The following is a 15,035-nucleotide window of genomic DNA, read 5'->3' on the forward strand; positions in this document are numbered from 1 at the left end:
CTTGCTCACATGCACACACACATACACTCACACCCAGGTGCACACAGCACACACACATCCATGTACACACTCCCTCCTCCTTGCACTCCCATGTACGCACACACATACACTCATATGCACACATGCAGCTTCGACTCCACACTGCCACACTCTTGCTTAGATTCACACACACATCCAGGCACATGACCACACACACGTTCTCATGCACACGTGTGCACCCACACTGACACGTACCAGTGCTCACACGCGCACCCTCATGTATTCACACACAGTCATGTTCACACGCTCACTGTGCCGCGAGGTGGTCCGGCCGTGCACCACACGGTCACCCTGTCCTCTCCCCTGGGGGCCCCCTGCGCAGCCGGCCCAGCGCGGCCTGCATGTCCTTGTTACGCAGGCTGTAGATGAGGGGGTTCAGCATGGGCGTGAGCACGGCGTAGAAGAGGACCACCAGCTTGTCCTGCTCCGCAGAGGCGGTCGAGCGGGGCTGCAGGTAGGTGCACAGGGCCATCCCGTAGGACATGGACACCACGGTCAGGTGGGAGGCGCAGGTCCTGAAGGCCTTGCGGCGGCCCTGACTGGAGCGGATGCGCAGGATGGCGGCAGCGATGTGGCCGTAGGACAGGGACACGAGGCAGCAGGGCACGAGCAGCACGACGATGCTGGACGCCACGATGACCGCCTGGTTGAAGGTGACGTCCACACAGGCCAGGCGCACCAGCGCCAGCGTCTCGCAGGCCACGTGGTTGAGCACACGGCGCCCACAGGTGGGCAGGCGCATGGTGACGGCTGTCTCCACCGCGGAGTTGGCCAGGCCCACCAGCCAGCAGGCGGCCGCCAGCGCCACACACAGTGGTGGGCGCATCACAGCCACGTAGTGCAGGGGCTGGCACACGGCCACGTAGCGGTCGTAGGCCATGGCGGCCAGCAGCAGGAACTCGGTGCCGCCCAGGGCCAGCGAGAAGAAGAGCTGGGCCCCGCAGCGCGCGAAGGAGATGGTCTTGTGCTCCTGGAGGAAGTGCACCAGCATCTGGGGCACTCCACTGGACGTATAGCAGATGTCCACCACCGACAGGTGGCCCAGGAAGAAGTACATGGGCAGGTGCAGCCGGGCGTCCAGCCCAGTCAGCAGGACCATGAGCCCGTTCCCCAGCAGGGTCACCAGGTAGGCGGCCCCGAAGAGGACAAAGAGGCCAGCCTGGACCGCCGGGTCCCTGGACAGGCCCGTGAGGATGAAGTCACTCACCCAGGTCAGGTTGTCCTTGCTCATGGAGTGCAAAGGCCGGACTGCGGGGCGCAGAGGAGATGAGGGAGTAAACGAAGGTCGCTGTCTCTGGATCTGTGTGTGGCCCTTGGCCCTTGATCCCTCAACAGGCTGGGGCAGGACTGGAGTCCCTGACCACCAACCCCTTCCTCTGTGACGTGGGGAGGTTCAGGCTGGGGGACAAGTCTCCGGGGGCACACACTTGTTCTTCTCACTCAGCGAGGAAATCTTCCCTCTGCTTTAGCGTCGGTTTCCTCCCAACGAGGCGAAGGCAGCTCAGTGGCAGGTCTTTCTCCCAGGTTCCATTTGCAGCCACGCTTCCATCTGGTGGCCGAGGCTTCTGTGCTGCTGTGACACTGACGAGGGGCTGGGCTGAGCTTCCCAAGTGAGAGGAACGAGGCAGAAGAACGGCTTGGCGCTCAACATCTGAATAATCAGGAGACCAGAGTGTGCGACCACGCCAAGCTGGGCAGGGCGTCATTCCAACAGGCCTGGGGTCACCAGCAAGAGGTGACTCGGTGATGCTGACAACAGCAGTTCCTAGTGCAGAGGGGACCATGTCAGTGTAGAAAGAAAATGAGAGGAAAGAAAGCAAGAGGAAGAGAAGGAAGAGGAGGGAAAGGGGGGGTGAGGAGAGGCGGGAAGCAGCAGGTGGTCTCCCGACACCCTCCCTGCAGGCTGCCCCAGCTTCTCCTCAGGTGTTAGGGAGGGCCTGGCCGAGCTCACCGCCTGGAGAGGAATCCTCCCATCATTCTCATTTTGCCCGTCAAGAGAAAGTGAAATTCGTGAACAAGCATCTCCCAGCAAATGTGGAGACAGCACCAAACGAGAGGCCGGCGTGTGCGCTGCTGGGTCCTCACAATCTAACCAGGGACAGTGATTCAATTAATGATGACAAAAATTAATTGCATGCGATCGTGCCGAGTGTAGAAGGAAAGAGGTCAGTGCCCCACTAATTAAGTCTGTAGTTCTGTAATTAAATCCCACGCCGCTCTGTTTCTGCCTTAGTGAACAGGTGGGCAGGGGGCCCCTGCTCAGGTGCGGCTTGGCGAGTGATGTCCTGCGAGGTGGGCGAGGAGGGTGAGGAGGAAGAGGTGGGCGAGGAGGGTGAGGAGGGTGTGGGGCCTGCAGGGACTGAACCCAGAGACTGGACCCCGCTGAGCAGCCAGAGGGGGGCCCTGAGCTCTCCGCCGCCAGCGTCCTGGGTCAGCGACTTCCCGATAGTCTGGAAGAAGGGACACACCATCGGTTTTTTGGCCCTGAAATGCGAGTCCTGACAGTCCTCCCAGCTGCGAAGGTAACTGACAGGTTAACTGGTGAAGTCATCTGCTGAAAACCTCGATGCATCGATTCCAGGCTGGGGGAGTCGGTGATGTGCGAGGGGAGGTCACTGAGAACCAGTGTGTACCTGCAGCTGCTGACGGAAAGGCTGGCCGTTCCAGTCCACCCGCAGGCACCTTCCAAGAATGACCCAGCGATCCACTTCTCGGCCTGAGCGCCCAGTGCGGCCACCTCTGCTCTGCTCACGCGTCACAGCCTGGGGCTGAGGGCGACTGACTGGCTGGTCTAGTGGCTGTCTTACCCCAGGTCCATGTGAACAAGGTCACCAGGGCCCAGTGATTAGCGACGAGAACCAGGAGGGCCATGCACCATGAAGGCTGCAGAGGGGACAGAATGTGGGCCAGAGTCCCCTCTGCACAAACCCTGTCGCCTGGATATGTGGTCACGGGACCTGCCCCAGCAGCATGGACACTCCTATCCTGTCCAGCGGGTGTTCCTATCTCAGCCCACAGAGTAGTGACATCCTGTGTAGATGAGAAGCTGTTGTTATGAAGACAGTCTTTTTCAGGGTTACGGAACAGAGAATTTCATTCCAGTTTGCTCTTCTCATGAACACTTCTGAGCACTGAGGAAGTCAAGTCCCGTGGTGGCAGGACTCAACACGGCCCGTCCTCCTCTGCAGGATCTCAGTCTGGTAGAAAGGGAGAGAGAATGAGTCACCATGACCTCATCGGAGGGCCACAGGGAAAGCCGGAGCCTCGAGCCCAGTAACCGGAGAACCAGAGCCGAGCTGTGTAAACAGTCAGAGAGTCGCACCAACAGCCCAGGAACAGCCCACGCATGTGCTTCTTGGAAAAGTCGCTGTGGTTTAAGCTGATTCACACTGAGCACAGAGACCTACTTTGAATCTGCCTGTCTCAACAAACTGTCCAGGCATCTCTGGCTAGTTAGCTGTGTTTCTGAATCACAGTCTCTTCTGCAGAATGAGCAAGTTCGATTAGATCAACATCAAGGTTCTTCTGGCTCTGGAGAGGTTGTTCTAGCCCCCGTCACCGTGACTATACAGAAACTGCAGTTTAAAATGTTACGAAGAAAAAGAAATTCTTCAGACCTTGAACTCTCTAACTGCAGTCAGTGGGGCCTAGGTGGTCAGTGGGGCTACAGATGGCCAGTGGGGCTGCAGGGGGTCAGGGGCAGAATGCACTAGTGGGTTTCGGGATCAAAGCATTCACATCACACGGTAACACTCTGGGGATGGCAGTGAGTGGGAGCAGGGTGAACTGAAAACCAGGGGCTCAGGAGAAAGGGCAGGGCAGCAGAGATTGGAGAACCTTCGGCGTCAAGATGACAACTTGTGGCTTCTGAAACAGGAGCCTCCTTCTAAAGACCATGCCAGGTAACTCAAGAGTGGGGAGCCCTGAAGACACCCCATGTGTCCACCGGAGCAGGGCCGACAAGCTCCTCCTACGGAAATTTGGCTTCATAAATGGCTGTGACTTGTCACCAACCCCTTTTCTAGAAAAAGACCGAATCTGTCTATAAAGAGCCCTGCTGGTGCAGTGACTAAGCACTAGACTGTGACTGAAAGGTCAAGGGTTTGAACCCACCAGCTGCTCTGAGAGAGACAAACCTGACTGTTTCCACAAAGATTCATGGCCTTGGGAGCTTGCGGGCAGTTCTGTTGTGTCCTGTGGGGTCACCGTCAGCTGGAATGGACTTGACAGTAGCAGGTAGGTCTTCCCATGGTTCTTGTTTCTTGCTAAGTTGATCTCGGTTTCTTCTGGTTCCCCAAATAATGCAAACAGACGCCGAGCAGAACCTTCTCCTTGTTGCCTCCTTCCTAGTTCTGGCACCAATGTCTGAATACACTGAACACTGGGGCTCTGCTGATGGAACACTCCCCGGGTGAGGCCTGCTGAGGGAAGGGTCATTGAGGGAGGACCCCAAGCTCCCTCAGCTGCACCTGGTAAGAGGAGTGCCGGGGGCGGGGGTATCCCAGGACAGTCTCACCTGTTCCCCAGGATCTGGGATCCGGCCTCTTCCTCCCGCCCTCCCCTGTGGGGGCTCTCAGCATCAAGTGTTCCCCTCACCTATGGGGTTCAGATGGTGGGAGAGGCACATGTTATCTCCGAAAGTCCTGGAGCAGGAGTCCAGCCTCTTCCGGGTGCTGGATGACTCACTCAGTCTTGGCTGATAGCTTCCAAGAATGCAGGGCTCCCCAGGGGGCAATTACCCTGTTCTTTCCCTCATTCTTCCCCTATCTCTCCACCCTCAGCCACCACCCTTCCTTCCAGTCTCTCCATGGAATAAATATTCTGAAACTATTTTTGTGAAAACTTTTAATTATCCTTGTTCCTATGCTAATGAACTCTCCCTGGTCCAGCTGGGGTGATGGCACCGTTAGGATGGCTGAGACTACAGCTTCTGAAACCTACACACATCGAGCTCTGGCGGTGCTGTGATTGAGGCATTCGGCTTCTAACAGAGGAGCCAAGGCTTTGAATCCAGCAGTCTCTCTGCAGTAGAAAGCTGGGGCAATTTGATTTTGTAAAGACTTCTTGTTGAAACTGGAGTTGAAATGGAATAAAGATTAGGTGTTGAGTCAACTGCCGCTCCTGGTGACTCTGGAAACAGGTCTGAACCCTGTCCTGTCTTGTGCCATCGCTGCCCCGCGTCCATCATCCTCAAGTCCAGTGCTGTCACAGGTCAATCCACCGTGTTGAGGCTCTCCTCTTGGTCTGACCTCTCTACCTTTCCCACCATGGTGTCTTTTTCCAAGGACTTGCCCCTCCTGATAACACGGCAAACACACGCGAGACCAAGTCTCATCATCCCCGCCCTCAGGAACCCTCTGATCCACAGTCCTGCAAACCCTGAAGGGCAGCTCTGGATAGTCCTGCCTCTGGATAGACTCGGATAGTAGCCAACATGTTGTTCACAGCTGAGTGTGCAGGTCATCTACACAAGGCTGGGCCTCCTGGAGAGGGGACGAGGAGCGGAGGCGTCAGAGCTAGGGTTCCTTCCTAAGTGGGGGTGAATGCCAAGCTCCCCTGCCCTGTACACCAAGGTTAGTGAGGACATCAGGGGAGCCTCTATGTCTATGGCCTGGGAGTCACCGAGAAGTCCCGAGTTCACTGTCAGGGAAGCCTTCCCGTAGGCCTTTTGGTGGTCTCCCAGATCACATTTCCATGGAATGCCCCCACAGCATCTGTTCATACCACCTACAGCTCTGGCAGCTTTTGCCAAGCTTATCTCCTCGTTCTTAGACCCCTCCACAAAGTGATACGCACTTCTCTGGAATTACTGCTTGTTAGGAACCACTGAGTTGACTACAACTCACAGTGACCCTATGGACAGTAGATCTGACCCTTGCCCTATGCTGAGACAGACGTTCTCAAGATCTCTAATATCCTTGAGTCCATTGCTACAGGCACTGTGTCAATCCAGCTTGTCGAGGATTTTCCTCTCTCTAACCAGGAACACAGAAAACAATGGGACAGGATGTTGTTATTGTTAGGAGTCATCAAGTACGACTCACAGCGACCTACAAAAAAACACATCTGCCTCCTGTCCTAGCCTGTGTCGTTCTCATGATCGCTGACACACGTTAGTCCACTGCTGTAGTCACGGCACCAAGCCATCTGGTTGAGGCCTCTGCCATCTCTCCACCTTCCTAAGCATGATGTCCCTGTCCAATGAATAATAGCCTCTCCTAGCAACATGCCCAAAGTATATGAGACAAAGCTTTATCACCTCTGCCTCCAGGGAGCACTCTGGCTGCATTCCTCCAAGACACACCTGTTTGTTCTCTTGTCAGTCCATGGGATATTCAGCACTCTTCTCCAACCTCACAGCTCAAAGGCATGACTTCTGCTATCCTTACTCTCCAGCTCTCAGTAACACAGCAAGTGACTGAAAAGACCATAGCCCAAATCAGGAATACTTTAGTCCTCAAACTAACATCATCGCTCTGCAAATTTGGGGGTCACCGGCTACAGACTTCCCCAGTGCAATACTGATCTCCTAAATGCTGGCATGAAGTGTATTGACTGTGGATACAAGGAAGATGAAGCCATTGAGTTTCAAACTTTTCTCTATCATGATGTTGCCTGTAGATCCAGTGGTGAGAATGTTTGGGTTTGTTTTTTTTTTTTACATCGAGATGCAATTTATATTGAAGGTTGTATTGGTTGATCTTCTGCAGCAAGCACTTCAAGTCCTCCTCACTTTCAGCAAGCAGGGTTGTGTCATCTGCATAACACAGGTTGTTGATGAGTCTTCCTCCAATCCTGAAGCCAGTCTCTTCTTCATAGAATATAGCTTCTCGAATAATTTTCTTAGCCCTTAGAATGAATAGGTATGGAGAAAGGCTACAACCCTGACATGCACTTTTCTTAATTTTAAATTATGTATTTTCCTTGCTCTGTTCACAGAAGAGCCTCTTTGTCTAGGTCAAAGTTTTGCATGGGCAAAATTAAGTGTCCTGGGAAGCACAAATAGACATTCTTTTAGATCCATTTGAGATCACTTGACATTACTCTCATTGTTTACATATGATGGTTGATACTAAGAGAAGCTTTTGTGGCCTAGTGGGTAAGGAGTTGTGAAGTGGACCCAAAGGCAAGTGGTTCAAATCCACCAGCTGCTCTGTGGGGAAAAGATGGGCAATATCCTCCCATGCAATTTATAGCCTTTGAAAACCTACTTGAGGGTCAGCTGGGAGTCACTTCGAACTTGACAGCAAAGAATGAGTGTGAGGTCCATTGAACCAACAGGAATTAGAGATGGGTCTTTAGTTAAGAAGAAATGAAAACGCAAGACTTTTTGGTGAGGAACTCGAAAGAATTCCCCCATAGTTATGGGCCATTTAACAAGACTTCATTATCTAAAAGATCTGGCCCTCTGAGGCTGGTCCAGGAATGGAAGTTTTACTTCACATTCTGGACTAGGGCCTGCAGAATGGCTCTTGCTCTATGACTTTGGTCCTTAGTCTCAGATTCTTAATCTGTGAAACAAAAAGTTTGGGTTAGGCCTTAAGGACCCGGTGGTTGTGTTTGCCTATGCTTTCCAGTATGTACTTCATTTGTATGTAGGCTTGCTTTCCTACGAGCTTCTGAGGCCTGGGAATGGAGTCACTCCATTATGGGAGGGGATCCAAACTCAAGACGGGAGAAATCCTCTCCTTCAAGCCTGTTCCACACCAAGAGGGTCACTGAAGAAGCCAATTCTTCAAACACTCCTCGGTCCTCCAGCCCCTGGACAGGATGCATCTTCTGCGCTGTGCAGCTCCAGGGTCACTGCCTGGCTGGGCCTTCCCTGCCACCCCTGCGTGTCTGCTCTCTCACTGCCCACTTCCTAACTACATGCTGGCCGGCTCTCTTATCTTTCTGCCGCAGACTTCCTCATCACTGTGAACAGTTTGCTCCCGTCTCATTCCCGGCTATGTTCTCTCCCACTCACCTCTGTGCATTTCATTAACTTTCCCCCAGCTCAGCTCCAACAGAATGTGAAGACACACCTTTTGAGAAGCAAGTCACTGAGCTGTGGATGACCCGGCCCGATTTAAACGTCAGTAGTCCTGGCTATAACTCATCTCTCCGTGGTTCTGACAGCCAGGAACTGACCACTGCTTTGTTTCCATGTCCATACCCAGGAATAGCTTAAAACCAAACGGTATTTCCAGGTCTGAGTTTCCTGTGTACGGATGACCATGTGATCTGTGAGAAACCACTTTAGAGGTAGGTAGTGGTGGTAGGAAAAAGCAGGACTTGGTAAGTGATAATTAAAGAACCATTTTATCAAAACTGCTTTATTATGTGTTAACACTGGACAGTTAAGTATAGTTAGGTCCCAAACACAAGGTCATTAAACAAAAGTTGACATTCGGGGGGGGGGGGAAGATGAAGAGATCACGAATTGGCAAATAATGACATCTAAGTAACTGTCAAACCAGTGAGGATTGGGGCCCCACCAAGCTGACACCCAGCCCGAAGCAACACAGGCAGCTTCTCCACACCTCACATCTCAGCGCACACCGCTGGATCACGCACGTTCCTTACCACTGTGGTAACTGTGAACTGTCGAGGTGGCGAGTGCCAGGTCTGCTACCTCAGTACCCAGACACATGGGGTGCAGTGCAGTGAGTTACCTATGCTCTCTCACTGCCCAAGCTTACTGGGTGAATCACACCACGTACAGACACACATTTACCCACATGCACAGATGCACGCACACTCACACATGCATACACACCACACACACACTGCACCACACTACACACGTATACACGCATACGTGTATCACACAGATGCGTGTGCATGCACACCAACACACCACCTCTGAGGCTGGACTGTGTGACCCCATAGGGACCCCCTGTTGCTGTCGGCTGTAACAGTGCTCTCTCTGCACTGGGCTGACAGGCTCAGGGAGTCCGGCTCTTTCTGCTGCCTTCAGCTCCTCCCCATGGAGCACTGGGAACTCACGAGTACCCCCTGCTGGTGGTAGCCAGGTGCATGTCCAGACTCACCTTCAGACACTGTTCTTCCTGCCCCCGCCCCTAAGACCTTGGCATTACAGGGCCTTTCTCACACTACAGGGACAGCTTGGATGTCTCCATATCCCGTCACTTTTGTCCCAGGGACTTTATCAGGACACTTTGCTTCCTCTCCTTTCTCATCCCACTGCCAGAGGGGAAGGCTCAGGTGATGCTGAGGTCTCTGTGCCCCTCAGTTAGAGAACCTCAGGGGGTTAAGTCTGAAGGGCCCGCGGCTCCAGTCTTCTCAGAACCACCTGGAATCTGGTTGCTGTGGCTGTGCGCCCATCATGTCAGAAACAACCCACAGCTGACCTGCCAGGGTTTTCTGAGGCAGTAAATCACGTGGAAGAGTGCTCTTCTTTCTCCCACGGAACAGCTGGTGGATTTGAACTGTGTACCTTCGCATTGGCTGTCCAACTCCTTACCACTAAGCCAACAGATTTATCTGGGATACATTAGAATAATAAAGACAAAACAGACTGAACTAGTATTCCCCAAGAATTATCCCAGCAGGTCCAGGACGTGCGTACAGATCCACCTACACGGCGAGTCAGTGTCTCCTCCGCTGGCTCATCCACCTGCTCCCGGGGCCAGCCTGGCGCTTTCATGAGGCTGCCCCCTCTCCACTCATGGCAGATTCTCCTGTGGGGACCCTCTTCCTTCACTCCCCTCCCTGCTGAGAGCTCAGCAGCTTCCCGTCGCCCACCCCCACCCCACCCCGGCCTCTGGAGCCTAATCACTGCACCATCACCACCACTACACACACACACACACACACACACCCCATGAGGAGCATAAAAGGTAAGATTCTGACCTTCCTAACAATGGAGGATCCTACTGCTGACCCTGACTTCCAGGATGAAGGGATGCCCTGGTTCACCCCGCCACCTCTGCTCCTCTGGGTCTAAACTTCTAATGTGGCCACAAGTTTTTTGTTTCTGAAACACCCTAGATACACAGAAGCACACACATCCTATTCTACATGTTGTATATAAATGTTAGCATACCACACACATAAACCCATTAATTATTCAACATATTTATTGAGCAGCTATTCTGTGCTGGGTGCTGTTTAGAAATGGGAATTCTGTGACGAGCAGAGACCCTGTTCTTGGAAGAAGCCCATAAACAAGATGGTATTCAACATTGACTGTGAAGTCACTGATGACCGGGGAGGACAGACTGACAGGGTGCGAGGGGAGAGGAGGAGATAGAGGGCTCCGTGAAGGCTGCCCTTTGAGAAGGTCAATATTTGCATTTAGATGGTATCATATGGTAAAGAATCAGCCTGAGAAGACGTGTGAGAACATTCCAGAATGGAAATCAAACAGAAAGAAAGGTCAGATGTTCCTGCAGAAGAGCCGGACTGGGCTGACTCTTCTGTAACGTCACTGTCCACTCTACTCTCTCCACATAACCACACAAATCTGAGGCTGCCTCATATCCAACACGCTGTCCATTACCTCTCAGCTGATTTCAACTCCTAATGACCCTCAGCACAGCCAAGCAGGCCACTCTTAGAGCTGCCATGCCAGTCCCCCCACCACTCAGAGTCTTCCTGTCTTTTGCTGACACCTTAGCAAGCACGCTGTCCTCCAGGGAGGGGATCTTGCTGATAATACACCTAAAACTGCATCACTCATTGACAGGAGCTTAAAAGTACTTCGAAGAAAAACCAACCAACTACTCACATGCGGATTGATATGGAAAACATTCCCCATGCACATTTACTGAGTGGTGCTGTCATGACTGTTTTAGAACAGACGTGTTTTACCACCAGGTAAGCACCTCTATAGAATCAAAACCGGGAAGTGGCATTATTGGGACAGATGGAGCAAGCCTTTAATTACATTCCCCAGCAGCCCTCTGGGAAGTGACTCAGGTATATTTCCACCAACAACATAGGAGAATGCCCACCCTCCCTTCAGACTGTCGCCTTTTAGAGTGTTGTTAATCCATTAATAGGGCATCTTGTTAAATTTACTTTGCCTTTCTCTTCCTATAGAGACCTGATGGCCTAGCAATAAGAAACTGTGCTGTTAACCCAAAGGCATGTGGTTCAAATCTGCCAGCTGTTCCCCGGGAGAAAGATGGGCAACCTCTTCCCTTGCAATTAAGTGTCTCTGAGGGTCAGCTATGTGCCGGTCCTAACTTGACGATAAACAACAACTTCCAATGAAACCAGATCTAACCACACCACACCCACTGCCATCAAGTAGGTTCTGCCACAGTGCCATGTCCTTCATGTACGGTGGCCAGCGGCAAATCTGTTTGGAGGGACACTGTTCACCTTTCTCCTGGAGGAGCTGGTGAATTCAAACTCCTCTCCTTTGAGTAAAGACCACGACCGTTTTCTTCACCATGAACAGTCCGTTCATATCCTCTGCTCCTTTCCTTTCTGGTTGCTGGTCTTTTTCTTACAGTTTGAAAAAGATCTTCATGCATTAGAGAAACCAAGCTTTGGCACTGATCAGATGTTTTCCAAGCTTGGTTTTGTTCCTTGCCTCTTGTTTTTTGTTGAAGGTGGTGTTCCACACTGAGTTTTTATAATGACCGAATGCCATGCTTCGCATGAAGCTTAGAAAGCGGTCAGTCTGACCGTCATGGTGATGCTCCTTGGGGTCTCAGATCTGCTTCTGCTCAAACTGGACCCACTCTCTGTGGGCCACCTCAGCCACACCCATCCTCATTGACTTACCAGAAACGTCCAAATGCTTCTCTAGTCCCGAGTCTTCTGACACATGCAACTTCCGACTGTTCATCTTGTACACAGGCCAACCTGTCACCTCCCCCTTCTCCCGGCTGACCGGCTCTCCTCCTGTGCACTACATCTCAGCGAGCCTGCTGGTCCCGTCATCCCGACTCCTCAGCCTCTTAGATCTTCAGTGCCATCTGTACCGAGTCCTATCTACTTTCCCACTCTTTCTCCCACTTGTCCACCCAGCCCCATGCTCACTGCCACCTCCTCCAAACGGCCAATATGATTTTCATTGTTACGTCCTTAGCTTCCTAGTGGACGTAGCCCTTGATTAAAGAGGACCTAAGAGGGCAGTGGTGGCTCAGAGGTTGATACCTCACCTTCATGGCAGGAGTTCCTGGCTTTGTAAGAATTGGTTTGTGTCTCTCATTAAGACACACTGAGATGCTAACCACCTGTTACTTGTGAATGTGGCCTTGTTTGGAGATAGTGTCTTTGCAGTTTAGTTACGTTAAGGTGAGGTCATCCTGGATTACGGTGGTCCTGACCCAGAGTTACTGGTGTCTTTGTATGAAGAAGAGACACAAAGGGAAACACTCAAATGATGGAGGCAGGCACTGGAGAGATACAGCCACTCTGCAAGCAATATTTGGGACTGTTGGGTTAAGTAGCAAGGAAACACCTTTCCTAGCAGCTTGGGAGGAAGAAGTCTAACTCACATCCTGATGGCAGACTTCTGGTCTCCTGAACCGTGAGAACTATTTCTGGCATGGTAGGCTGTTCTGTTGTGGTTCTTTGTTATAGTGGCCACAGGACCCTACCACAGCCTCCTTTCTTCCTCTCCCCGTATCCTGCCAGGGCCCAGTGGTTCTACTTCTTGTATTATCTCTGTCCTCTGTGGACACCCTGGTCCTCTTGCAGCTGCTGCCTGGGCCCCACCGGTGACTGCTCTCCAGACTGCATTAAAGCCTTCTCTTCATATAGGGGTCCCACGCCCTCCCACCGGAGACCAGGCCCTCCAACCAAGGCGTATCTCACCCTGCCACCGAGGTAGCCCCTGCCCACCTTCAGTTCTGCTTGTAGCTGTCTCCTCTGCCTCAAAGCTTCTCTGACCCCCCAGGTCCGCTCCGAGGTCCTGTCCTGTGAGCCTCCACCATCGGTGATGAGCCCTGGTCACGCGCACTCTGCCCAGCTGTCCTGGATTCGGCAGTTAGGATCTACACTTTCTTCGCTGTAGCCTCAGGCCGCGCAGGGCCCAGCAAGGGGTGGGGTCGGGTGAGAACCCAGCAGATGTTTACTGAGAGGAGCCTGGGTCTGGAGGGTCCTGCTCTGTCTTTGGCCATTTTTCAAGGGAAGAGAGAAAGGTGGGGCCACAGCTGGGCAGCTGTCCTGAGTCGGTCCCAGTGCCCCTGGCACGATCCCCGCGTGGGGGCCGGTGATGGGGGAGCCTGTCCACCGTCAGGCCTCGCCCAGCGCCCGCCCCGGGCAGCCGATGGACCAGCGCCGCCAGGCCAGCGCCCTGCGGAGGCCGGCGGTGACCTCGCGGTTGCGCAGGCTGTAGATGAGCGGGTAGAGCAGCGGCGTGACGCTGGTGTAGACGAGCGCGAGCGTGCGGTCGCGGCGCGGGGCGTAGGCGGCCTTGGGCCGCACGTACATGAAGGTGGCGCAGCCGTAGTGCAGGAAGGTGACGGCCAAGTGCGAGGCGCACGTGGTGGCGGCTTTGCGGCGGCCGCCGGGCGCGCGCAGGCGCCGTAGGGCCGCACCCAGCGCGCTGTACGACGCCAGGATGAGCGCGGCGGGCAGCAGCAGCAGCACCGTGCAGGCGCCCAGCAGCGGCAGCTCGTCAACGTAGCCGTGCGTGCAGGCCACGTGCAGCAGCGCGGTGATGTCACAGAAGAAGTGCACGAGCACGCGCGGCCCGCAGAAGGGCAGGCGAAAGACGGCGGCCACGAGCCCGAGCGACACGGCCAGGCCGCCCAGGCAGCAGGCCAGCGCCAGGCGCGCGCACAGCGCGGGCGTCACCACGGCGGGGTAGCGCAGCGGGTGGCAGATGGCCACGTAGCGGTCGTAGGCCATGGCGGCCAGCAGGAAGCACTCGGCGCCGCCCAGCGCCACGAAGAGCTGCATCTGCGCCGCGCAGGCCGCTCGCGAGATGGGGTGGGCGCGCGCGGGGCCGGGCACCGCCAGGTCGGCCAGCGCACGCGGGGCCACCACCAGCGTGTAGCCCAGCTCGATGGCCGACAGCTGGCCGAGGAAGAGCAGCATGGGTGGCCTGTGCGGGGCCGCGGCCACGGCCGCCAGGATGAGCAGGTTGCCTGCCACCGTGACCACGTGCGCGGCCAGCAGCAGCAGGAAGAGCACGGGCCGCAGGCGCGGGAACTCGGAGAAACCCTGCAGCAGGAAGCCCTGGACGCTGGTGTTGAGGGCGCTGTCCATGCGCCGCTGGGCACTGCTGGGCACCACGCTGGGCGGGCGGACGAGCTGTGGATGGGCTGGGCCTGGCGTGGGGAGGAAGGGAGACACACAGTGCAGTTAGCGCCGGGGCGAGCTGGAGGGGTGCGTGTCGGGGGCACCCCTCCTGTGCACTTTTTCATCACAGGGAAAAGCACTGTCATGGGTTTTCTCGTGAACTTGGGGTTCCTGCACCCTCTCTTCTCCGGTTTCTTCCAGTGCACTCTACTCCTGACCTAACTTTCCAACGGTGCTTGGGTCTCCATAGACCACTTAGTAGTTCTTGGACCCTACACACCCTCAAGTATCAGGTATGGGTGGTGATCTCCCTGCGTTGCGGGGGCCGACTTGTCTGCTGCAGGGATACGTGTGCCTGTACCCTCCACTCCGAGCCCCTTGACTTCCTCAGTTGTATGCTGTGCGGTCTCAGAGTCAGGGACCCCGCGCTGGAGAAGACCTCAGAAGTAATCTCACACTCTTTAATATTTTTTTCAGAGAAATCCAGTTCTGGAGGCTGGAGAGGTCCCATTCTTGCTGAAAAGTGGGGCAGATCTACACCCAGGCGAACCCAGGGCCCCCTGTGGGCGCAGAGGAGGCTGGAACAAGCTTGAGGCCCCCCAGACAGCCATATTATCCAGCCATCCGGAGAAACTCCCTTGGCCAGGCCCCCCAGACAGCTGGCTGCAGGGAGTGGTGGGTGGGAGGGCCTGTCTCTCCTTGGCACGTTGGGAATAATCTGGAACAGCCTGTACCTGGCCCTGGCGAGTGTTTTAGCTCTCTGCCAGACCGGAAGGGGACATGTGTGC

The 15,035-nt window shown here is 54.4% G+C and overlaps 2 protein-coding genes across 2 annotated transcripts; both read right to left on the bottom strand.

The window, feature by feature from the left end:
* Positions 1 to 325: 325 nt before the first annotated feature.
* LOC102877379 (olfactory receptor 2F1-like) lies at positions 326 to 1,270 on the bottom strand. The gene has a single exon (XM_006887257.1). It carries the CDS (start codon positions 1,268 to 1,270, stop codon positions 326 to 328), a length of 945 nt encoding a protein of 314 aa, XP_006887319.1.
* Positions 1,271 to 13,236: 11,966 nt separating this feature from the next.
* On the bottom strand, positions 13,237 to 14,214 carry LOC102843112 (putative olfactory receptor 10AC1-like). Its single transcript, XM_006887258.1, has one exon. The coding sequence runs from the start codon at positions 14,212 to 14,214 to the stop codon at positions 13,237 to 13,239; it is 978 nt and encodes a 325-aa protein (XP_006887320.1).
* Positions 14,215 to 15,035: the final 821 nt, after the last annotated feature.

The sequence above is a fragment of the Elephantulus edwardii genome, unplaced genomic scaffold (assembly GCF_000299155.1).
Source record: "Elephantulus edwardii isolate Elephantulus edwardi_28Jun2011 unplaced genomic scaffold, EleEdw1.0 scaffold00055, whole genome shotgun sequence".
Taxonomy (NCBI): Eukaryota; Metazoa; Chordata; class Mammalia; order Macroscelidea; family Macroscelididae; genus Elephantulus; species Elephantulus edwardii.